Here is a 25,532-nt window from a genome sequence, read left to right as displayed (position 1 = left end):
CTCCCCTCCTCTGAACCAGTTTTCTCAGGTCTGGCCTCTTGCTCTTGAAGTTGATCTATCAGCTCATCAGTGGTTAGTTCTTCATTGTCCTCCTCCACCAACTCTTCCACATCCTCCCCACTAACCTCCAACCCCAAGGACTTTCCCAATGCCACAATGGATTCCTCAACTGGCATAATCCTCTCAGGGTTAGCCTCAAACCCTTCAAAATCCCTTTTGTCTACACATTCTGGCCACAGTTTCTTCCAAGCAGAGTTCAAGGTCTTCTTAGTCACTCCCTCCCAAGCCTTACCTATAAGGTTTACACAATTGAGGATATTAAAGTGCTCTCTCCAAAACTCTCTTAGTCAGTTGAGTTTCTGAGGTCGCTACAAAGCACCTTTCAAACAGAGCTTTTGTGTACAGTTTTTTGAAGTTTGCAATAACCTGCTGGTCCATGGGCTGCAGGAGAGGAGTGGTATTAGGCAAAAACTTGATGTTAATGAATTTCATGTCCCCATAAAGTCGCTCTGCCACGTCTGTAGGATGACCAGGGGCATTGTCTAACACCAGGAGGCACTTAAGTTCTAATTTCTTTTCAGTTAGGTAATCTTTCACATTGGGGGCAAATGCATGGTGTAACCAGTCATAGAAAAAGTCTCTAGTGACCCATGCCTTACTGTTTGCCCTCCACAGCACACACAAATTCTCCTTGAGGACATTCTTTTGCCTGAACGGTCTGGGAGTTTCAGAGTGATACACTAATAAAGGCTTAACTTTGCAATCACCAGTAGCATTGGAACACATCAACAAAGTAAGCCTGTCTTTCATAGGCTTATGTCCTGGGAGTGCCTTTTCCTCCTGAGTAATGTAGGTCCTGCTTGGCATTTTCTTCCAAAACAGGCCTGTTTCATCACAATTAAACACTTGTTCAGGTTTCAGTCCTTCAGTCTCTATGTACTCCTTGAATTCATGCACATATTTTTCAGCTGCTTTGTGGTCCGAACTGGCAGCCTCACCATGCCTTATCACACTATGTATGCCACTACGCTTCTTAAATCTCTCAAACCAACCTTTGCTGGCCTTAAATTCACTCACATCAGCACTAGTTGCAGGCATTTTTTTAATTAAATCCTGATGCAACTTCCTAGCCTTTTCGCTTATGATCGCTTGAGAGATGCTATCTCCAGCTAGCTGTTTTTCATTTATCCACACCAATAAGAGTCTCTCAACATCTTCCATCACTTGCGATCTTTGTTTCGAAAACAGTTAAACCTTTGGCAAGAACAGCTTCCTTGATTGCCTTTCTGGTGCCCACAATAGTAGCGATGGTTGATTGGGGTTTCTTGTGCAACCTGACTAGGTCGGCAATACGCACTCCACTTTCATACTTATCAATGATCTCTTTCTTCATTTCTATTGGAATTCTCACCCTTATTGGTGTAGGGTTGGCAGTAGAAGCTTTCTTGGGGCCCATGGTCACTTATTTTCCAGAAACAGCACCGAAAACACTGTAATAATACGAAATATTCCGATTGTATGCTTGGATGTTACCGCGGAGGCTGGCTGGTAAACAATGGCACGGGCGGCACATGTGAGGCTGGCTGAGGGCGCACATTGGACGCGTCTCGGACGAAAATCGGTTAGCGGGTTTTTAAGCGGTATGCGAGGCAAAATTTTTGCGATTAAAGCAAGCGGTATGCGGATTAATCGTTATGTGGTGCCATCGGTATGCGGGGGTCCACTGTACTTACTAGCATGCACTTGAGATCCAATTTCTTTTCCAGGAGATACTCCTTCACACTAGGGCCAAACACTTCATTGAACCACTCGATGAAAATTTCCCTCGTGACCCATGCCTTACTATTAGATTTTCAAAACACACACAATTTACTCTTCATAACAGTGTTTTTCCTGAACTCTCTGGGATTTTCAGAATGGTACACTAGTAATGGCTTCACTTTGAAATCCCCACTAGCATTAGCTAGCATTAGCTAGCCTGTCTTTCATAGGCTTGTGTCCTGGCATTGCCTTTTCCTCTTGTGTAATGAAGGTCCTCTTTGGCATTTTCTTCCAAAAGAGGCCTGTTTCGTCACAATTGAACACTTGTTCAGGTTTCAGTCCTTCAGCCTCTATGTACTCCTGGAATTCATGCACATATTTTTCAGCCGCCTTGTGGTCCGAACTGGCAGCCTCACCATGCCTTACCACACTGTGTATGCCAGTACGGTTCTTAAATCTCTCAAACCAGCCTTTGCTTGCCTTAAATTCACTCACATCACCACTAGTTGCAGGCAATTTCTTTACCAAATCGTCATGCAACTGCCTAGCCTTTTCACAAATAAACGAAGTCATAAGAGTATCTCTGCTAATTGTTTCTCATTTATCCACACCAATAATAACTTATCAACCTCTTCGAGTACTGGTGATCTCATTTTTGTCAGCATAGTTACCCCCTTTGCAACAACAGCATCCTTGATTTCCTTTTTCTTGGCCACTATGGAACATAAGGTTGTGTAGGGTTTCTTATGCATCCTGGCCAGTTCGGCCACACTTGTACCACTTTCATATTGTTCAATGATGGTTTTCTTAAATTCAATCGTATTTCTCACCTTCTTTACCACAGGCTTGGCACTAGGAGCTTTCTTTGGAGCCATGGTAGCTTATTTAGTACTTGCAAGCACTAAAATAAATGGAATATTATGAAATATTTCGCTGGAGCACGTGAGGAGACCTTCACTCACTGGTAAACAATGCCAGACTGGCTGCCGCCACGGCTCACACCGTGGGTACGCGTCCCAGACGAACTACGACTCGCAAGTCAACCTATGAAAAGCGAGTCCATGCTTATATGAAAATACCCCTATGATTGGCGAAATTTATGACTGCCAAGAACTACGAAAAGCGAGGGACCACTGTATTCAAAAATTCTAGCGGCTTCAAATCAAGCGGGAGAAAGCTGGTAGGCCCACACGTGAGAGAATGGGTCTGTGTGGTGAGTATAAAAAAAATCCTGCAGCAAACAGTGCATAAAGTGAAAAAAAAAAAAAGTCCGACCATGTATGTGTATTTTCGTTTAGTTTTATGGTTATATTCTTGTTTTTGTAGTCACATTTGATAGAATGGAAAACATATTATAGAAATGGAGGTGATTTTGATTGGTTTTATTATGAAAAGGACCTTGAAATGGAGTTCAAAGTAGGGGAAATGTTTGATTTTTGCCGATGTTCAAGAGTAAACAAATGACGTCATTGTCCAATAAATGTCCAACTAGCCAATCTAATATGCAGTCATAAATGGGTTGACATTATTTATACAATTATTACAATATTGCAGTAGTCTGCACAACAGTAAATCATCTATCTTTTGTTTGAATAAAAATTCAAAATAGAAAGCAAGAGTAACATCAAAGGGGCCTGGAAACGTGACTGATGAATAAAGAAAATGTTATTCTAGAGCCAGGAATGTCTGCATTGTTCATTCTGGACCCTATTTTGAAACTGGCATATTTTTTAATTTACGTGGAATTGGCCAAACTGCCAATTTCTAACCACTTTATTGGGTAGTTGAAATCAGTAAATGGGCAGCTTCTTGTACTCAATCGATAGAACAAATGGAGTTCTAAAGAAACAGCTATGAGTTTGGTTGACTGGTACAATGGAATTAGTCGAAAATAGGGCTCAAAGTGGGTGAAATAGCCGATTTGTAAATACAGTGGACCCTCGCATAATGTTGGCATCACATAACGTTAAATCCGCATAGCGATACATTTTATCACTAAAATTTTGCCTCACACAGCGCTAAAAAACTCGCTCAATGCTATTCGTCCAAGACGCGTCTATGTGCGGCCTGAGCCAGCCTCACATGTTCCGCCAGTGGCATTGTTTACAAGCCAGTCTCCGCGGTAACATCCAAGCATACAATCGGAACATTTCGTATTATTACAGCGTTTTTTAAGGTTTCATCTGCAAAATAAGTGACCATGGGCCCCAAGAAAGCTTCTAGTGCCAACCCTACAGGAATAAGGGTAAGAATTACTATGGAGATGAAGAAAGAGATCATAGCTATGTATGAAAGTGGAGTACGTGTCTCCGAGCTGGCCAAGTTGTACACAAAACCCCAATCAACCATCGCTACTATTGTGTCCAAGAAAACGGCAATCAAGGAAGCTGTTCTTGCCAAAAGTGCAACTGTGTTTTCGAAACAGAGATCGCAAGTGATAGAAGATGTTGAGAGACTCTTATTGGTGTGGATAAACGAAAAACAGATAGCAGGAGATGGCATCTCTCAAGCGATCATAAGTGAAATGGCTAAAAAGTTGCATCAGGATTTAATTAGAAAAATGCCTGCAACTAGTGATGATGTGAGTGAATTTAAGGCCAGCAAAGGTTGGTTTGAGAGATTTAAGAAGCGTAGTGGCACACATAGTGTGATAAGGTATGGTGAGGCTGCCAGTTCGGACCACAAAGCAGCTGAAAAATATGTGCAGGAATTCAAGGAGTACATAGACAGTGAAGGACTGAAACCTGAACAGGTGTTTAATTGTGACGAAACAGGCCTGTTTTTGAAGAAAATGCCAAGCAGGACCTACATTACTCAGGAGGAAAAGGCACTCCCAGGACATAAGCCTATGAAAGACAGGCTTACTCTTCTCATGTGTGCCAATGCTAGTGGTGATTGCAAAGTGAAGCCTTTATTAGTGTATCACTCTGAAACTCCCAGAGCATTCAGGCAAAAGAATATCCTCAAGGCTAATTTGTGTGTGCTGTGGAGGGCAAACAGTAAGGCATGGGTCACTAGTGACTTTTTCTATGACTGGTTACACCAAGCATTTGCCCTCACTGTGAAAAATTACCTAATTGAAAATAAATTAGACCTTAAGTGCCTCCTGGTGTTAGACAATGCCCCTGGTCATCCTACAGACTTGGCAGAGCGACTTTGTGGGGACATGAGCTTCATTAAGGTCAAGCTTTTGCCTCCTAATACCACTCCTCTCCTGCAGCCCATGGACCAGGAGGTCATTTCAAACTTCAAAAAACTGTACACAAAAGCTCTGTTTGAAAGGTCCTTTGTAGTGACCTCAGAAACTCAATTGACTGTATGAGAGTTTTGGAGAGATCACTTTAATATCCTCAATTGTGTAAACCTTATAGGTAAGGCTTGGGAGGGAGTGACTAAGAGGGCCTTGAGCTCTGCTTGGAAGAAACTGTGGCCAGAATGTGTAGACAAAAGGGATTTTGAAGGATTTGAGGCTAACCCTGAAAGGCGTATGCCAGTTGAGGAATCAATTGTGGCATTGGGGAAGTCCTTAGGGTTGGAGGTTAGTGGGGAGGATGTGGAATAGTTAGTGGAGGAGGACAATGAAGAACTAACCACTGATGAGCTGCTAGATCAACTTCAACAGCAAGAGGCCACACCTGAGGAAACTGCTTCAGAGGAGGGGAGAGAGAAATTGAAGAAGTTGCCTACTTCAAAGATTAAGGAAATCTGTGCAAAGTGGCTTGAAGTGCAAACCTTTATGGATGAAAATCACCCTCAGACAGCTGTTGCAAGCTGTGTTGGCAACCTGTACACTGACAGTGTTGTGAACCACTTTAGGAAAGTCATAAAGGAACGAGAGATACAGACCTCTATGGACAGATATGTTGTGTGACAGAAGTCCAGCGACTCTGAAGCTGGTGCTAGTGGCATTAAAAGAAGAAGGGAAGTAACCCCAGAAAAGGACTTGACACCTCAAGTCCTAATGGAAGGGGATTCCCCTTCTAATCACTAAGACCATCAACACTCTCCCCTCCTCCCATCCCATCAATCATCACCAGATCTTCAATAAATGTAAGTGTCATGTAACCGTGCATGTCTTCTTCAGTTTGTGTGTATTAAAATTAATATTTCATGTGGTAAAAATTTTTTTTTGTTCATACTTTGGGGTGTTAGGAACGGATTAATTTGATTTCCATTATTTCTTATGGGGAAAATTCATTCGTCTAACGATAATTTCGCCTAACGCTGAGCTCTCAGAAACGGATTAATAGCGTTATGCGAGGGTCCACTGTATCACCGAGGTCGCTAACTTCGCAAGAGCGTAATTCTCTAAGTTTTCCATCAAATTTCATACTTTTGGTGTCATTACCATCAAGAAAAGATTCTCTATAATTTCTCAAGAAAAAATCATTTTTTTTTTTTCAAGTATTTTGCAACACCAGGAGACACCTTAGGATTTGGGGTTGCGACAATCAGAGGATTATTGCATCCTTGAAAATTCATTGAAAATCCACTATTCTGGGCACTTATTTTCCCATAGAAACCCATGATACAATTGTAGAATTGTTCCCAATCTATAATGTTTTGCATCAAATTTCAATTATTACTTTTCCATAGAACTTTTAACCATACTTAATACAGTAGACCCCCAGTTTTTGTCCTTAATCCATTTCAGAAGGGTGGCCTAAATCCGAAATGGACGAAAACCATAGTACAGTGGACCCTCAGTTAACGATGTCATCGGATAACGTAAAAATCGGATAACGACACGCTTTTGCGTCAAAATATTGGCTCAGTTAACGACAAAGAACTCGATTAAAGTCATTCATCCCAAACGTGTCCACTCGGCCTGAGCGGCCCAGCCACTCCATGTACATCCAGTGTGCCATTGTTTACAAGCCAGTGAGGACGATTCCACACGTACATGCGATACATTTTGTATTATTTTTTATTTTAGTGCTCGTAACTGCTAAATAAGTCACCATGGGCCCAAAGAAAGCTTCTAGTGCCAGCCCTGTGGTAAAGAGGGTGAGAAATACTATTGAATTTAAGAAAGAGATCATCGTAAAATACGAAAGTGGAATGCGTGTCTCCGAGCTGGCCAGGTTGTATAACAAACCCCATACAACCGTCACTACTATCTTGGCCAGCAAAAAGGCAATCAAGGAAACTGTTGTTGCGAAAGGTGCAAATGTGCTTACAAAACACAGAGATCACAAATACTTGAAGATATGGAGAGACTGTTGTTGGTGTGGATCAATGAGAAACAATTATCAGGAGATAGTGTTTCACAGTCAATTACTGTATATGTGAAAAGGCAAGGCAGTTGCATGCTGATCTCATTAAGAAAATGCCTGGAACTAGTGTTCATACTGGTGAATTTAAGGCTAGCAAAGGTTGGTATGAGAGATTTAAAAATCGAAGTGGCATACACAGTGTGATAAGGCATGGTTAGGGTGCCAGTTCTGACAAAAAAGCAGCTGAAAAATATGTGCAGGACTTTAAGGGCTACTTAGAGGCTGAACAATTAAAACTCCAACAAGTGTTCAATTGTGATCAAACAGGCCTGTTTTGGAAGAAAATGCCAAACAGGACCTACACTACTCAAAAGGAAAAGTCACTCCCAGGACACAAGCCTATGAAAGACAGGCTAACTCTCATGTTTTGTAGTAATGCCAGTGGGGATTGCAAAGTGAAGCCGTTACTCATGTATCACTCTGAAATTTCCAGTGTGTTCAAGAAAAACAGTGTCGTCAAGACTAAACTGTGTGATGTGGAGAGCAAACAGTAAGGCATGGGTCACTAGGGACATTTTCCTTGATTGGTTCTGTGACGCGTTTGGCCCCAGTGTGAAAAAATACCTCCTGGAAAATAAATTGCCACTGCAGTGCCTCCTGTTAATGGACAATGCTCCTGCTCATCCTCCAGACTTGGAAGAGTAAATTGTGGGGAAGTTTAGCTTCATCAAAGTAAAATTTTTGCCCCCTAACACCACCCCTCTCCTCCAGCCCATGGACCAGCAGGTCATTTCAAATTTTAAAAAAACTGTACACAGTGTTTCAAAAGTGCTTTGAAGTGACCTCAGACACTGAATTGACCCTAAGAGAGTTCTGGAAAGATCACTTCAGTATCCTCAGCTGCATAAACCTTAGAGGTAAGGCTTGGGAGGGAGTGACTTGCAGGACTTTGAACTCTGCTTGGAGAAAATTGTGGCCACAATGTGTACAAGAGAGGGATTTTGAAGGGTTTGGGGCTAACCCTGAGGAGCCTTTGCCAGTTGTGGAATCTATTGTGGCATTGGGGAAGTCCAAGAGGTTGGAGGCTAGTGGCGAGGATGTGGAAGAGTTGGTGGAGGACGACGATGAAGAGCTAACCATTATAGAGCTGCAAGAGCTTGGGTTGCAACAGCAACAGACCACAGCTCAGGAATTTCCTTCAGAGGAGGGGGAAGAGAGATAGAGGAAGTTGTCTTCTTCAAAGATTAAGGACATTTGTGCAGAGTTGACTGAAGTGCAAACCTTTATGGATGAACATCACCCTGACACAGCTGTTGCAGGCTGTGCTGGCAACATCTACAATGACAATATTGTGTCCCATTTTAGGAAAATCTTAAAGACACCAGAAACAGAGCTCTCTGGATAAATTTTTGGTGCAAGAGGGGTCCAGTGACTCTCAAGCTGTTATTAGTGGCATTATAAAACAAAGAAAGGAGGTAAACCCAGAAAAGGACTTGGTACCTAAAGTCTTTATGGAAGGGAATTTCCCTTCCAAACAATTGTAAACTCCTCCATCCTCTGCCCTCCTCCAATCTCATCACTCATCAAATACGTCTTCAATAAAGGTATGTGTTATTTTATTAATTATTAATGTATTTATTCTGCATGTCTCATTGTTTTCTGTGTAGGGAAATGTATATTTCACGTAAAAAAAATTATTTTGTACAATACTTTTGGGTGTCTGGAACGGATCAATTGGATTTCCATTATTTCTTATGAAATTGGGAACTTTGTGTTAAATTGGCCAAATTCAATTTCCGATCACTTTATTTTGTAGTTGAAACAGTTGACTTGGCGATTTCTTGTGCTCAATCGATAGGGAAAATTAATTCGGATAACGACAGAATCAGTTGAAGACAAGCTCTCTGGAATGGATTAATGTCATTAACTGAGGGTCCACTGTAATATTTCCCATAAGAAATAATGTAAATTCAATTAATCTGTTTCCGACACCCAAAAATATTAACAAAAAATAAAATTTATAGAGAATAACTACAGGTACCATCCGACTTACAACCAAGCTTGGTTCTGACCAACCGGTCATAAGTCAAAATGGACGCAAGTCGAACCTTACTACTGAATATCAACATCACACTTCTGTAATGTTTTTTAATTGTTTTATTTTGGTTTTTCATTTTTTACTTTATTTTATATGCTGCTAGTACTGTATTTTATACTGTAAGGTCTAGGATAAACACTGTGTACTACACAAACGGTAGTTTATTTCCCAGTAATTTGGCACAAAAAACATGGTCGTAAGTCAAGTAGTCATATGTCGAGTAGGTCATAAGTCGGATGGTAGGTGCATAGTGTTGCAACTCTTTGGTGGTTAGCTCTTCCCTGTGGTTGTCCACCAACTCTTCCACATCTGCTGCAGTGTTCCTTCCTTATGTTCTTATGTAGGATGAGAGGTGAGTAGTACGTATTTATTTGTAGTCCCAGGCAGATGTGGTCCGCCTGGGCTATACCTACCAGCTACATACACTGTGGCCCAAAGCCATATTATTACCATCAACATACCATGTTCACCAAGTTTAATCATTTCTAACAACTACCTTTAGATGCCATCATAAACAAAGGGAGAAGTAATGAATAATTCATGCTGAGAATTGTCAACAAAAGCAGAGTGGGGAGTGACTGAGCCAGACACAGATTCATACAGTTTTCTCTAACACTGGACCAGAAAGAACATAATGTTTTCCCTCCACAGACTCACCACTTGATAGCATATAAGTACTGCGTGTTTACAAGCTATGTAACGTGTTTCTTATATACTGTAATTTTGAAGAAAATATCATTGGCGGATTAATGAAAAAGTCTATACTAACATAAAATAAGACATTTAATGTCCCCAAGAGTGATTATTATTACGTATTAGTATTATAACTATGGCATTAACCCTTAGACTGTTTCGGTCGTATACATACGTCTTACGAGCCACCGTGTTTGACGTATATATACTCATAAACTAAAAGAGGAGGCAGTTAGGGAAAGATATAAACAGCTATTGGAGGATAGATGGGCTAATGAGAGCATAGGCAATGGGGTCGAAGAGTTATGGGGTAGGTTTAAAAATGTAGTGTTAGAGTGTTCAGCAGAAGTTTGTGGTTACAGGAAAGTGGGTGCGGGAGGAAAGAGGAGCGATTGGTGGAATGATGATGTAAAGAGAGTAGTAAGGGAGAAAAAGTTAGCATATGAGAAGTTTTTACAAAGTAGAAGTGATGCAAGGAGGGAAGAGTATATGGAGAAAAAGAGAGAGGTTAAGAGAGTGGTGAAGCAATGTAAAAAGAGAGCAAATGAGAGAGTGGGTGAGATGTTATCAACAAACTTTGTTGAAAATAAGAAAAAGTTTTGGAGTGAGATTAACAAGTTAAGAAAGCCTAGAGAACAAATGGATTTGTCAGTTAAAAATAGGAGAGGAGAGTTATTAAATGGAGAGTTAGAGGTATTGGGAAGATGGAGGGAATATTTTGAGGAATTGTTAAATGTTGATGAAGATAGGGAAGCTGTGATTTCGTGTATAGGGCAAGGAGGAATAACATCTTGTAGGAGTGAGGAAGAGCCAGTTGTGAGTGTGGGGGAAGTTCGTGAGGCAGTAGGTAAAATGAAAGGGGGTAAGGCAGCTGGAATTGATGGGATAAAGATAGAAATGTTAAAAGCAGGTGGGGATATAGTTTTGGAGTGGTTGGTGCAATTATTTAATAATAGTATGGAAGAGGGTAAGGTACCTAGGGATTGGCAGAGAGCATGCATAGTTCCTTTGTATAAAGGCAAAGGGGACAAAAGAGAGTGCAAAAATTATAGGGGGATAAGTCTGTTGAGTATACCTGGTAAAGTGTTATTATTGAAAGAATTAAAAGTAAGACTGAGAATAGGATAGCAGATGAACAAGGAGGCTTTAGGAAAGGTAGGGGGTGTGTGGACCAAGTGTTTACAGTGAAACATATAAGTGAACAGTATTTAGATAAGGCTAAAGAGGTCTTTGTGGCATTTATGGATTTGGAAAAGGTGTATGACAGGGTGGATAGGGGGGCAATGTGGCAGATGTTGCAGGTGTATGGTGTAGGAGGTAGGTTACTGAAAGCAGTGAAGAGTTTTTACGAGGATAGTGAGGCTCAAGTTAGAGTACATAGGAAAGAGGGAAATTATTTCCCAGTAAAAGTAGGCCTTAGACAGGGATGTATGATGTCACCGTGGTTGTTTAATATATTTATAGATGGGGTTGTAAGAGAAGTAAATGCGAGGGTCTTGACAAGAGGCGTGGAGTTAAAAGATAAAGAATCACACATAAAGTGGGAGTTGTCACAGTTGCTCTTTGCTGATGACACTGTGCTCTTGGGAGATTCTGAAGAGAAGTTGCAGAGATTGGTGGATGAATTTGGTAGGGTGTGCAAAAGAAGAAAATTAAAAGTGAATACAGGAAAGAGTAAGGTTATGAGGATAACAAAAATATTAGGTGATGAAAGTTTGGATATCAGATTGGAGGGAGAGAGTATGGAGGAAGTGAATGTATTCAGATATTTGGGAGTGGACGTGTCAGCGGATGGGTCTATGAAGGATGAGGTGAATCATAGAATTGATGAGGGGAAAAGGGTGAGTGGTGCACTTAGGAGTCTGTGGAGACAAAGAACTTTGTCCTTGGAGGCAAAGAGGGGAATGTATGAGAGTATAGTTTTACCAACACTCTTATATGGGTGTGAAGCATGGGTGATGAATGTTGCAGCGAGGAGAAGGCTGGAGGCAGTGGAGATGTCATGTCTGAGGGCAATGTGTGGTGTGAATATAATGCAGAGAATTCGTAGTTTGGAAGTTAGGAGGAGGTGGGGGATTACCAAAACTGTTGTCCAGAGGGCTGAGGAAGGGTTGTTGAGGTGGTTCGGACATGTAGAGAGAATGGAGCGAAACAGAATGACTTCAAGAGTGTATCAGTCTGTAGTGGAAGGAAGGCAGGGTAGGGGTCGGCCTAGGAAAGGTTGGAGGGAGGGGGTAAAGGAGGTTTTGTGTGCGAGGGGCTTGGACTTCCAGCAGGCGTGCGTGAGCGTGTTTGATAGGAGTGAATGGAGACGAATGGTTTTTAATACTTGACGTGCTGTTGGAGTGTGAGCAAAGTAACATTTATGAAGGGGTTCAGGGAAACCGGCAGGCCGGACTTGAGTCCTGGAGATGGGAAGTACAGTGCCTGCACTCTGAAGGAGGGGTGTTAATGTTGCAGTTTAAAAACTGTAGTGTAAAGCACCCTTCTGGCAAGACAGTGATGGAGTGAATGATGGTGAAAGTTTTTCTTTTTCGGGCCACCCTGCCTTGGTGGGAATCGGCCAGTGTGATAATAAAAAAAAAAAATACTCATAAATTCTAGCGTGTATGCACCTGGAGAAGAGAGGAGTGTAGAGGAGAGAGAAAGATTTTGGGAATGTTAAGCGAATGTATAGGAACCTTTGAACCAAGTGATAGAGTAATTATGGTAGGGAACCTAAATGCTTAAGTAGGAGAAACATTTAGAGAGGGTGTGGTAGGTAAATTTGGGGTGCCAGGTGTTAATGATAATGGGAGCCCGTTGATTGAACTTTGTATAGAAAGGGGTTTAGTTCTAGGTAACAGATATTTTAAGAAAAAGAGGATAAATAAGTATACAAGATATGATGAAGGGCATGATGACAGTAGTTTGTTGGACTATGTATTGGTAGATAAAAGACTGTTGAGTAGACTTCAGGATGTACATGTTTATAGAGGGGCCACAGATATATCAGATTACTTTCTAGTTGTAGCTACAGTGAGAGTAAAAGGTAGATGGGATACAAGGAAAATAGAAGCAGCAAGTAAGAGAGAGGTGAAGGTGTACAAACTAAAAGAGGAGGCAGTTAGCGTAAGATATAAACAACTATTGGAGGATAGATGGGCTAGTGAGAGTATAGGCAATGGGGTCGAAGATATATGGGGTAGGTTTACGAATGTAGTGTTAGTGTGTTCAGCAGAAGTTTGTGGTTACAGGAAAGTGGGTGCGGGAGGGAAGAAGAGCAGTTGGTGGAATGATGATGTAAAGAGAGTAGTAAGGGAGAAAAAGTTAGCATATGAGAGGTTTTTACAAAGTAGAAGTGATACAAGGAGAGAAGAGTATATGGAGAGAAAAAGAGAGAGGTTAAGAGAGTAGTGAAGCAATGTAAAAAGAGAGCAAAACTTTTTCTTATTTTGTTGAAAATATGAAAAAGTTTTGGAGTGAGATTAATAAGTTGCAGAAGCCTAGGGAACAAATGGATTTGACAGTTAAAAATAGGAGAGGAGAGATATTAAACGAAGAGTTAGAGGTATCGGGAAGATGGAGGGAATATTTTGAGGAACTGTTAAATGTTGATGAAGATAGGGAGGCTGTGATTTCATGTAAAGGGCAAGGAGGAATAACATCTTGTAGGAGTGAGGAAGAGCCAGTTGTGAGTGTGGGGGAAGTTCGTGAGGCAGTAGGTAAAATGAAAGGGGATAAGGCAGCCGGGATTGATGAGATAAAAATAGAAATGTTAAAAGCAGGAGGGGATATAGTTTTGGAGTGGTTGGTGCTATTATTTAATAAATGTATAGAAGAGGGTAAGGTACCTAGGGATTGGCAGAGAGCATGCATAGTTCTTTTGTATAAAGGCAAAAGGGATAAAAAAAAGAGTGCAAAAATTATAGGGAAATAAGTCTGTAGGTAAACAGCAACTGCCCAGGGATGTACTACTGTCCTACCAAGTGAGTGTAAAACGGAATCCTGTAATTGTTTTACATGATGGTAGGATTGCTGGTGTCTTTTTTTCTGTCTCAACCCTTTCAGGGTCAAGAGGCCCTCTCCTAAACTTGTTCTCAGGGTTGAAAATTTTTCGAAAAAAAAAAAAAATCTTATGAAATGATAGAGAATATTTTCCCGATCATAATGACACCAAAAGTATGAAATTTTATGGAAAACTTACGGAACTATGCTCTCACGAAGTTAGCGGTCTCTACGATGTTAACGCATCGGTGATTCCGCCCTCTTTGAGCCCTATTTTTGGCCAATTCCTGTGTACTAGTCGACAAAAATCATATTTATTTCGCTAGAACTCCATTTTTTCTATCGAATGAGTACAAGAAACCACCCATTTACCAATTTCAATTATCCAATAAAGTGGTTAGAAATTGGCAATTTTGCTAATTTCACACAAATTTCCAAATAGGGTCCAGAATAAACAAGAAAGACATTCCTGGCACTACAATAACAAGTTCTCTGTTTGTTAGTCATGTCCCCAGGCCCCTCTTATATTTCTTTTGCTTTCCACTTTGAATTTTTATTCTTACAAAAAATAGAAGATTTACTGTTATGCAGACTACTGCATTAGTATAGAAATTATATAAATAATATCAGCGCACTTGTGAAAGAATATTAGACTCACCAGTTGACATGTATTGGACGCTTGGCATGATTTGTTTACTTTTGAACTTTGGTAAAAATTGAACATTTCTGCTACTTTGAGCTCAATTTCAAGGTACTTTTCATTGTGAAACCAGTCAAAATCATCTCAATTTCTGTAATATGTCTTCCATTCTATAAAATGAGACCAGGAAAACTAGAATACAACAATAAATACCATATGAAAATACAGTGCAAAGTCTCTGTTTTAATCCAAAAACACGGTCAAAGTTTTTTTTTGTCATTACGCACTGTGTGCTGCAGGATTTTTTATACTGCGCACACTGACCATATACTCATTCTTTCATATGTAGGCCTAACAGCTTTCTCTCACTAGATCTGAAGGCGCTAGAATTTAGGTGTACTAGCACGTCAATAACCCTGGTGCGTAAGTCGTACTAGTACGTCGAAAACCCTGAAAGGGTTAAACATGCAAGATTTCAGGTATGTCTTGCTACTTCTACTTACACTTAGGTCACACTACACATACATGTACAATCATATATATACACATATACACACCCCTCTGGGTTTTCTTCTATTTTCTTTCTAGCTCTTGTTCTTGTTTATTTCCTCTTATCTCCATGGGGAAGTGGAACAGAATTCTTCCTCTGTAAGCCATGCATGCTGTAAGAGGCAACTAAAATGCAGGGAGCAAGGGCTTAGTAACCCCTTCTCCTGTATAAATTACAAAATTTAAAAAGAGAAACTTTTGTTTTTCTTTTTGGGCCACCCTGCCTTGGTGGGATACAGCTGGTTTGTTGAAAAAAAAAAAAAAAAGTCTGTTGAGTATACCTAGTAAAGTGTATGGTAGAGTTATTATCCAAAGAATTAATAATAAGGCAGAAAGTAGGATTGGTTTTTGTACTGAAAATAGCTTGATATTGAGCTCAAGGTAGCGGAAATGTTCGATTTTTGCCAATGCTCAAGAGTAAAAGAAATCATGTCACTCACGCATCCAATACACATCAGCTGGTGGGTCTAATATACATTCATGAATGTGCTGATATTATTTATACAATTATTACAATATCGCATAAGAGTAAATCTATTTTTTTGTGTGAAAAAAATTGTTTATGTGAATAAAAAATCAAAATAATTCATCTGTAAAACCTGGAAATGTAACTAATAAAGAGAGGAAATGTTATTTTAGTGACTGGAATTCCTGCATTGTTTATTCTGGACCCTATTTTGAATCTGGAATACAGTGGTCCCTTGTTTTTCGTAATTAATCCATTCCAGAGTGTGACTATTATCGAAATTGATGATTTGCGAAACTATGTAAATACAATTAATCTGTTCCAGATACCCAGCCCCAAACCCTTCAAAATCCCTCTTCTGGACAAAATCTGGCCACAAATTTCTCCTAGCAGAGTTCAAAGTCCTGCAAGTCACTCCCTCCCAAGCCTTTTGCAATGGAGTATACTGAAATGATCTTTCCAAAACTCTCTTAGGGTCAATTGAGTGTCTGAGGTCACATTAAAGCACCTTTGAAACATTGCTTTGGTGTAGAGTTTTTTAAAGTTTGAAATGATCTGCTGGCCCATAGGCTGGAGGAGAGGAGTGGTATTAGGGGGCAAGAACTTTACTGTGATGAAATCAAACTACTCCACAATTAGATCATCAAAGTTTGGAGGATGAGCAGGTGCACTGTCTATTAGCAGGAGGCACTTGAGTTCCAATTTATTTTCCAGGAGGTATTTCTTCACACTGGGGTCAAACGCTTCATTGAACCACTCGACGGAAATGTCCCTCATGACCCATGCCTTATTATTAGCTTTCCAAAACACACACAACTTACTCTTCATGATGTTATTTTTCTTGAACACTCTGGGATTTTCAGAGTGATACACTAGCAAAGGCTTCACATTGAAATCCCTACTAGCATTACTACAAAACATGAGAGTTAGCCTGTCTTTCCTAGGCTTGTGTGCTGGGAGTGCCTTTTTCTCCTAAGTTATGTAGGTCCTGTTTGGCATTTACTTCCAAAAGAGGCCTGTTTCGTCACAACTGAACACTTGTTGGGGTTTGAATTGTTCAGTCAGTATGTACTCCTTGAATTCACTTATGAATTTTTCAGCTGCATTTTTGTCAGAATTGGCAGCCTCACCATGCCTTATCACACTGTGTATGCCACTACGTTTTTTAAATCTCCCAAACCAGCCTTTGCTGGCCTTAACCCTTTGACTGTCTCAACCCTAAATCTTGAAGTATCTCCTGATGTCACAAAATGTTTGAAAAAAAAAAAAATATGAAATGATAGAGAATCTTTTCCCGATGATAATGACACCAAAAGTATGAAATTTGATGAAAAACTTACGGAATTATGCTCTTGCGAAGTTAGCAACTTTGGTGACATTTATGCATTGGCAATTTCGCCCACTGAGCCCTATTTTGTGCCAATTCCATTGTTCCAGTAGACCAAACTTATAGCTATTTCTTTAGAACTCCACTTGTTCTATCAACTGAGTACAAGAAACCACCCATTTACTGATTTCAACTACCCAATAAAGTGGTCAGAATTGGCAATTTGGCCAATTTCATGCAAATTAAAAAATATGTAAATTTCAAAATAGGGTCCAGAATGAACAATGCAGACATTCCTGGCACTAAAATAACATTTTCTCTGTTCATCAGTCATGTCTCCAGGCCCCTCTTATATTACTCTTGCTTTCTATTTTGATTTTTTATTCACACAAAAAATAGAAGATTTACTGTTATGCAGACTACTGCATTATTGTAAAAATGGTATAAATAATATCAGTGCACTAGTGAAAGAATATAAGACTCCCCAGTCGAAGTGTATTAAACGTGTGGTGCGATTTGCTTACTCTTGAACACTGGTAAAAATCGAACATTTCCGCTATTTTGAGCTCAATTTCAAGGTCCTTTTCATCATGAAACTAATCAAAATCATCTCTATTTCTGTAATATGTTTTCCATTCTATCAAATGAGACCAAGAAAATAAGAATACTACTATAAATACTACAGGAAAATACACCTCACAGTTGGCGTTTTAATCCAAAACCACGATCAGAGTTTTTTTTCTCTCATAATGCACTGCATGCTGCAGGATTTTTTTATACAGTGCACACTGACCACACAGACCCATTCTCTCACATGTGGACCTACCAGTTTTCTCCTGCTTTTTTTTGAAGCCGCTAGAACTATTGAGTACACATGTATATACGTCCGAAACACTGGCTCATAAGACATATATATGCGGCCAAAATAGTCAAAGGGTTAAGAGATGAGGTGAGGCAAATGCTTGAGGCATTTGTGGAGACAATGAACTTCATCACTAAGGCAAAAAAGGTAATGTACCAGAGTATGAGTGTGAAGCATGAATTTTGAAGGATGGAGCAAGGAGGAGGCTGGAAGCAGCAGAGATGTTGTTTTTGAGGGAAATGTATGGTGTTTTCAGACTGGGAGGTGAGGCATTACCAAAAGTATTATTAGAGGGCTGAGGAGGGGTTGCTGAGCTGATTAAAAAAAAAAAAAAGATGCTAGGAGGGCGTAGAAATCTTGGCTGAACGGAGAGCTGGGTGAAATCTGGCTCTGATCCACCAGGAGGCCTGGTCACAGACCGGGCTGCGGGGGCGTTGACCCCCGGAACTCTCTCCAGGTAAACTCCAAGTAAACAGTTGGAGAAGGAGGGAAGGAGCACAAAGGAGTTTTTGATTGCTAGGGGGCTTGGAAATCCAATAAGGTCATGTGAGCATATTAACCCTTTGATTGTTTTCGACGTATAAATACGTCTTACGAGCCAATGTTTCTGACGTATATATACTCAATAATTCTAGCGGCTTCAAATCAAGCGGGAGAAAGCTGGTAGGCCCACATGTGAGAGAATGGGTCTGTGTGGTCAGTGTGCACCACATAAAAAAATCCTGCAGCACACATTGCATAATGAGAAAAAAAACTCTGATCGTTTTTTTGGAATAAAACGCCGACTTTGAGGTGTATTTTCATATAGTATTTATCGTTGTATTCGCGTTTTCATGGTCTTAGGTGATAAAATGGAAAACATTACAGAAATAGAGATGATTTTCATTACTTTGACGATGAAAACGACCTTGAAACTGAGCTCAAAGTAGCGGAAATGTTCGATTTTTATCAATGTTCAGGAGTAAATAAATCACACCACACGTCCAATACACATCAACTGGGGAGTCTAATATTCTTTCACTAGTGCACTGATATTATTTATACCATTTTTACAATAATGCAGTAGTCTGCATAACAGTAAATTTTGTATTTTTTTGTATGAATAAAAAATCAAAATAGAAAGCAATAATAATATAAGAGGGGCCTAGAGATGTGACTAATGAACAGAGGATATGTTATTTTAGTGCCACGAATGTCTACCTTGTTTATTCTGGACCCTATTTTGAAATTGGCATCTTTTTTAGTTTGTGTGAAATTGGCCAAATTGCCAATTTCTGACCACCATATTGGGTAGTCCAAATTAGTAAATGGGAGGTTTCTTGTACTCAGCTGATAGATAAAATGGAGTTCTAAAGAAATAGCTATGAGTTTGGTCAACTGGACCAATGGAATTGGCTGAAAATAGGGCTCAAAGTCGGCGAAATCGCCGATACGCATATGTCGCCGAGACCGCTAACTTCGCGGTAGCATAATTCCATGAGTTTTCGACCAAATTTCGAACTTTTGGTGTCATTACCATCGGGAAAAGATTCTCTATCATTTCATAAGAAAAAAACAATTTTTTTTTTTTTCAAAAATTGAGCGACATAGAATGAGTTTCAGAAAGGGGCCTGAAACAGTCAAAGGGTTAAACAGGAGTGAGTAGAGCCAAGTAGTTTTTATGATTTGACATGCTGTTGGAGTGTGAGCAAGGTAACATTATGAAAAATTTAGGGAAACTGGTTAGCTGGAAGGGTGGGGATGTTGCGATCTGAAGTGTCGTCTGAGTCATGATGTGATTTAATGAGTGACAACAAAGAGTATTTTCTTTGTCAGGTCACCCTACTTCAGTGTGACATGGTCAAGTGTTAAAAAATATACATATGAAATGACCCAAAAGCTTCTTTTTATAATGAATGTTTGCCAGTGTAAATGATCAACACTGCTCCGCTGCACATGCAAAACCTTCAAGCTCAATTTATAATTACCTGATGATCCAGGTGACCTGGAGGATAATCTTAAAGACCCCCCAAGACGTCCTTTCCATCTAAGAGATCTTCTCTCTGCTGTTCCACGCTGGAATGGTGCCCGTCTATACATCGGCACACAGCTATCACTGTCACTGCGGTTCAGCTAAAATATTGAATCCAGGGTAAGCATAAGTAAATAATGCCAGAATTCATATATGCCACAAAATACAAAGCAAGATTAAGTAAGCTGTTACATCATCCACATAAATTTTTAAAATCATGCTAGTACTGTTACATTTAAAATGCTAACACATTACCAGACATCATGGATTAGAGGATAAATCTACTATAAAAACTCTTACAAAAATAAAAAAAAAATTATATATGAATTGAAAACAAGAAATATACTATGCATTATGATAATTATTTACAAAATTCTAACAAATACTGGGTTACAGAGATTACACAACAATAATTATAAGTAACTGCTAAAGCTAGGTAACTTAATCTGATGCATAGTTACCCGTCATAAGAGGTATTTCACACTACACACAACAACTTACCCGACAGACGTAGTGGCTCTTGCCCACAGCAGCAGACGGAGTAAATGTCTGGGACCTCTTTATCACTGGGATTCCAGGCTTGGGGTCGGTCCCCTCGACCCTTGGAGGTGCGAGGGACGTGCGTGACCCTGCCAGACTGGCTGACAGGGGCATAAACATGCACTCTGTGTTGGTCTCCTTATCGGCCATCTCGACCAGCTGATCAGTGGAGTCTCCCTCAACAGCTGTGTCCTCCTGTGCAAGCGTGCAATGTTGCCACATCAGCACAACAATCATGCAATGGTGCAGCCAGTGCTAACAAAGCTATCATTAATCCAACATCAAACACCTTGAGTGTTTATATTCACTTCATTAATGCAAAAGTTACTTTATTGCAAAAGTAAACCTATACTTATACCCACCCCTATGCACCAAAAGACACAGAACCATGAAAGAAGTAACAATAATAGGACTAACATAAGCATGTGAGCTCAAAAACATTAAAGGTGAAAAAAAAATCATGCAAAGAGAGAGCAGCATGTTATTTTAACTTTTAAGCAAAAATTAATAAAAGGCATAGCATTTAAAAGTAAAAACAGAATACAAACATTCCAAATTATCACAAAAAATGGAGGCACACCAAAACAGGAGTGAAGAAAATGATATGCCTCTAAAAACAGAAATAACTGCCACATAGACATACATATTCAAGCACACCCAATAAGTTAACTTACAGCATTCTCCAAAGCTTCTTCCATAACTTCTTCCCGGCCTGCTTCTAGCTCTTCCTCCTCCTCCTCTTCATCATCATCATCATCATCAGAGTCTATCACATGCTCAAAGTCCTCTGAGGTGAGGTGGAGGTTGAGACGCAAGGCTTCGGGCCCAAGGTTACGAGTAAGAGTAGAGGTTTGTGATGATATTATCGTGGATTCATCACTGCTCTCCTCCTGTTTGAGTCACAAGAAAATATTTAAATATCAAAACATTAGCATGTAGAAAGTCAATATGGTGGTACCCCGAGTTTCGAACTGCTCCCAACTCGAACAATTATTCAAGTGTATATTTGTGTGAGTTTGTAAGTGTATTTTTGGGGGTCTGAAATGGACTAATCTAATTTACATTATTCCTTATGAGAACAGATTTATTCAGTATTGCCACTCGAACAGCATTCTGGAATGAAATAAGTTCGAAACTTACTTCATTCCAGAATAATAATAATAATAAACATCTTTCCATTTCTCTCTATATAGCATAGAGCAACTGTACAGTCTAATATGGAAAACAGTTAAAGAAACCTAAATAATAGAAGACACACAATAAAAGTGTCAGGATGCAACAGAAAAATGAAAGATTGGGTTTTAAAAAATGTATGGAATAACTGACTTATCCACATATTGGGTTTTAAAAAATGTATGGAATAACTGACTTATCCACATATAGGTAGTAGGTTGGTAGACAGCAACCACCCAGGGGGGTACTACCGTCCTGCCAGGTGAGTGTGAAGCGAAAGCCTGTAATTGTTTTACATGATGGTAGGATTGCTGGTGTCTTTTGTCTGTCTCATAAATATGCAAGATTACAGGTACATCTTGCTACTTCTACTTACACTTAGGTCACACTACACATACATGTACATGTTTATTTATACACACTCATCTGTGTTTTCTTTGATTTTATCTTAATAGTTCTTGGTCTTACTACTTTTCCTTTTATATCCATGGGGAAGTGGAATAGGAATCTTTTCTCCGTAAGCCATGTGTGTTGTAAAAGTCAACTAAAATGCCGGGAACAATGGGCTAGTAACCCCTTTTCCTGTAATAATTACTAAAAAGTATAAGAAGAAGAAAACTGTCAAAGTGGGAAGTCTGAATGTGCGAGGACGTTGTGCAAATGATAAGAAAGAGATGACTGTAGATGTTATGAATGAGAAGAAGCTGGATGTCCTGGCTTTAAGTGAAACAAAGCTGAAGGGGGTGGGAGAGTTACAGTGGAGAGGAATAAATGGGATTAGGTCTGGGGTTTCAAATAGAGTTAGAGCTAAAGGAGGAGTAGCAATAATGTTGAAGGATAAGTTATGGCAGGAAAAGAGGGACTATAAATGTATTAATTCAAGGATTATGTGGAGTAAAATAAAGGTTGGATGTGAAAAGTGGGTTATAGTAAGCATATATGCACCTGGAGAAGAGAGAAGTGTAGAGGAGAGAGAGAGAGATTTTGGGAAATGTTGAGTGAATGCATGGGGAGTTTTGAACCAAGTGTGAGAGTAATGGTGGTTGGGGATTTCAATGCTAAAGTGGGCAAAAATGTTGTGGAGGGAGTAGTAGGTAAATTTGGGGTGCCAGGGGTAAATGAAAATGGGGAGCCTTTAATTGAGCTATGTATAGAAAGAGGTTTGGTAATAAGTAATGAATATTTTATGAAGAGGAGAAATAAATATACAAGGTATGATATAGCATGTAATGAAAGTAGTTTCTTAGATTATGTATTGGTGGATAAAAGGTTGATGGGTAGGCTCCAGGATGTACACGTTTATAGAGGGGCAACTGATATATCACATCATTATTTAGTTGTAGCTACAGTTAGAGTAAGAGGTAGATGGGAAAGGAGGAAAATGGCAACAACAAGCAAGAGGGAGGTGAAAGTGTATAACCTAAGGGAGGAGGAAGTTCGGGTGAGATATAAGCAACTATTGCCAGAGAGGTGGGCTGGTGCAAGTATGAGTAGTGGGGGGGGGGGGGTTGAAGAGGGTTGGAATAGTTTTAAAAATGAAGTATTAGAATGTGGGGCAGAAGTTTGTGGTTATAGGAGGGTGGGTGCAGGAGGAAAGAGGAGTAATTGGTGGAATGATGAAGTAAAGGGTGTGATAAAAGAGAAAAAGTTAGCTTATGAGAGGTTTTTACAAAGTAGAAGTGTTATAAGAAGAGTATATGGAGAGTAAAAGAAAGGTGAAGAAAGTGGTGAGAGAGTGCAAAAGGAGAGCAGATGATACAGTAGTAGAGGCACTGTCAAGAAATTTTAATGGAAATAAGAAAAATTTTTGGAGTGAGTTAAACAAGTTAAGAAAGCCTAGAGAGTTAGTTTAATATGTTTATTATGCACCCCATACCCATCCTGTGGGCAGTAGTCAAAAGATTACAGAGGTACATAATTGGTCCAGGGACTGGACTCCAAAGTTTTGATAGCTGAGCAAGTCACAGAGGCAATGAACTCACAATTTACAAAGGTAATGAACTCACAATTTACAAAGGTAATGAACTCACAATTTACAAAGGTAATGAACTCACAATTTACAAAGGTAATGAACTCACAATTTACAAAGGTAATGAACTCACAATTTACAAAGGTAATGAACTCCAGGTAAGTCTGGTCACAATCATGACAAGTTACAAAGGTATTTACAGATTACAGAGGTACGTAATGGGTCCAGGGACTGGGCCCCCAAAGTTTTGATAGCTGAACTAGGTACAAAGGTAATGAGCTCACAAGTTACAAAGGTAATGAATTCTGTAGAATGGTTACTTACGTTTATACTTTGGCTACAATCATGAACAAATTATAGAGTAATGAGCAATTCACACTTCCACACCCGGTCACAACTGTAATGAGTTATTGGTGCAAATATTGATTGTTGAGTCACACACACCACACACACACACACACACACACACACACACACACACACACACACACACACACACACACACACACACACACACACACACACACACTTTAGTTTAATATCTTTATGCACCCCATACCCATCCTGTGGGCGGTAGTCAAAAGATTACAAAGGTACATAATGGGTCCAGTGACTGGACCCCAAAGTTATGATAGCTGAACCAGTCACAAAGGTAATGAACTCCAGGTAGATCTGGTCACTAATCATGGCAAGTTACAGAGGTAATGAATCAGCTTCACTCCTATACATGGTTACAGTCATGAACAAATTACAAAGTAATGAACCACTGATACGTCCACCCCTGGTCACAATTGTAATGAGTTATACATACAAATATTAAGTGGATCATACACCCACACTAGCGCACGCGCGCACATACACACACGAGGGCGCACGCACGGACATGTGCACACGAGCGTACAAATATATGCATACACACAAGGACGCACACCCACACACACACACCCACACACACACACACCAACACCCACACACACACACCCTCACACACACCCACACACACACCCTCACACACCCACACACACATACACACACACACACACCCACACACGCACACACCCACACACGCACACACACACACACACCCTCACACACACCCGCACACACACCATCACACACACCCACACACACCCAAACACACACACACACACACACACACACACACACACAAACACACACACACCCACACACACACCCACACACCCCCACACACACACACACACACACACACACACACACACACACACACACACACACACACACACACACACACACACACACACACACATGCACACATGTGGTAATGCTTTATTTACAGCTAGCAAAGTCAGGGTATTTCTCCAGAATGGTCTGCAATATACCACTGTGGATAAAATACTTAGCCATTTCTTGAACACTTCTGAGTGAGTTGTTTCTAAATTCATTAATTTTATCACACTCCAGTACATAATGACGCAATGTGTGACAATAGTCCATCTGGCAAAGTTTACATTTCGTTTGGTCTACATCTGGTGGTGGTGATTTAACCTGCCAAAGATACTTGTAACCCAGCCGGAGCCGGGCAGTAGTGACATCCAAGAGTCTGCTTATCTTGTTGGATGCACCATAGACATGTGGCTCCTCCTGCATGATGGAATGATGATAGATGGACTGACTTGTGTCAATCTCCCTAAGTCTTAAGTCAATAAAGTTCATTTGAAGTTCTTTTCGTATTATTGTTCTCAAACTGCTAACTGACAACCCAAGATTGTAATCTACCCCCTCTTTGAAAGCATACAGCTTAGCCAATTTATCAGTTCTATCATGCATCTGAAGACCAATGTGAGATGGAATCCACAGCATGTGCACTCTGACTCCACTGTCCACAATCTTACCATATCTATGTCTGGCTTCTGACAAAAGCATGCCACAATTTATACTTAATGAGTTGAGAGCATTTATGGATGACAGAGAATCAGTTACAATTAAAGTGTCAACCTTAGATACATGGACACATTTGAGTGCAAGGAGTATGGCAAACAGTTCTGTTTGAAGGGTAGAGGCCCAGTTATTGATGCGTGCTCCAATTTCTTTATGAGAGCCATCACTCTGTGTGACAACAGCAGCACTACCAGCTGCACCAGTGGACTGGTGAACAGAACCATCGACGTAAATAATTTGTGAAAGATTGTTCTGTGTGACTAAGTTATCAATACAGCTTAAGGCATCATGTTTGGCTTCAAGACGAAGCTTTGGTTGTG

General features: G+C 40.1%; 1 protein-coding gene across 2 annotated transcripts in view; it reads right to left on the bottom strand.

Moving 5' to 3' along the window:
• kibra (WW and C2 domain containing protein kibra) overlaps positions 1–25,532 on the bottom strand; it is a 190,277-nt gene that overhangs the window by 40,030 nt on the left and 124,715 nt on the right. Inside the window, exons 11-13 of one of the 2 annotated variants that reach the window (XM_070089618.1) lie at positions 20,825–21,040; positions 20,112–20,345; positions 19,567–19,711 (exon numbers count right to left, since the gene is read on the bottom strand). In XM_070089618.1, coding sequence (XP_069945719.1) covers positions 19,567–19,711; positions 20,112–20,345; positions 20,825–21,040 — 595 coding nt within the window. The remainder of the gene's footprint in view (positions 1–19,566; positions 19,712–20,111; positions 20,346–20,824; positions 21,041–25,532) is intronic. The other variant, XM_070089619.1, reaches the window with a different exon arrangement.

The sequence above is a fragment of the Cherax quadricarinatus genome, chromosome 29 (genome assembly GCF_038502225.1).
Source record: "Cherax quadricarinatus isolate ZL_2023a chromosome 29, ASM3850222v1, whole genome shotgun sequence".
NCBI classification, from domain to species: Eukaryota; Metazoa; Arthropoda; class Malacostraca; order Decapoda; family Parastacidae; genus Cherax; species Cherax quadricarinatus.
Note: the sequence above shows the minus strand (reverse complement) of the source record. Positions and strands in the feature narration are given on the sequence as shown.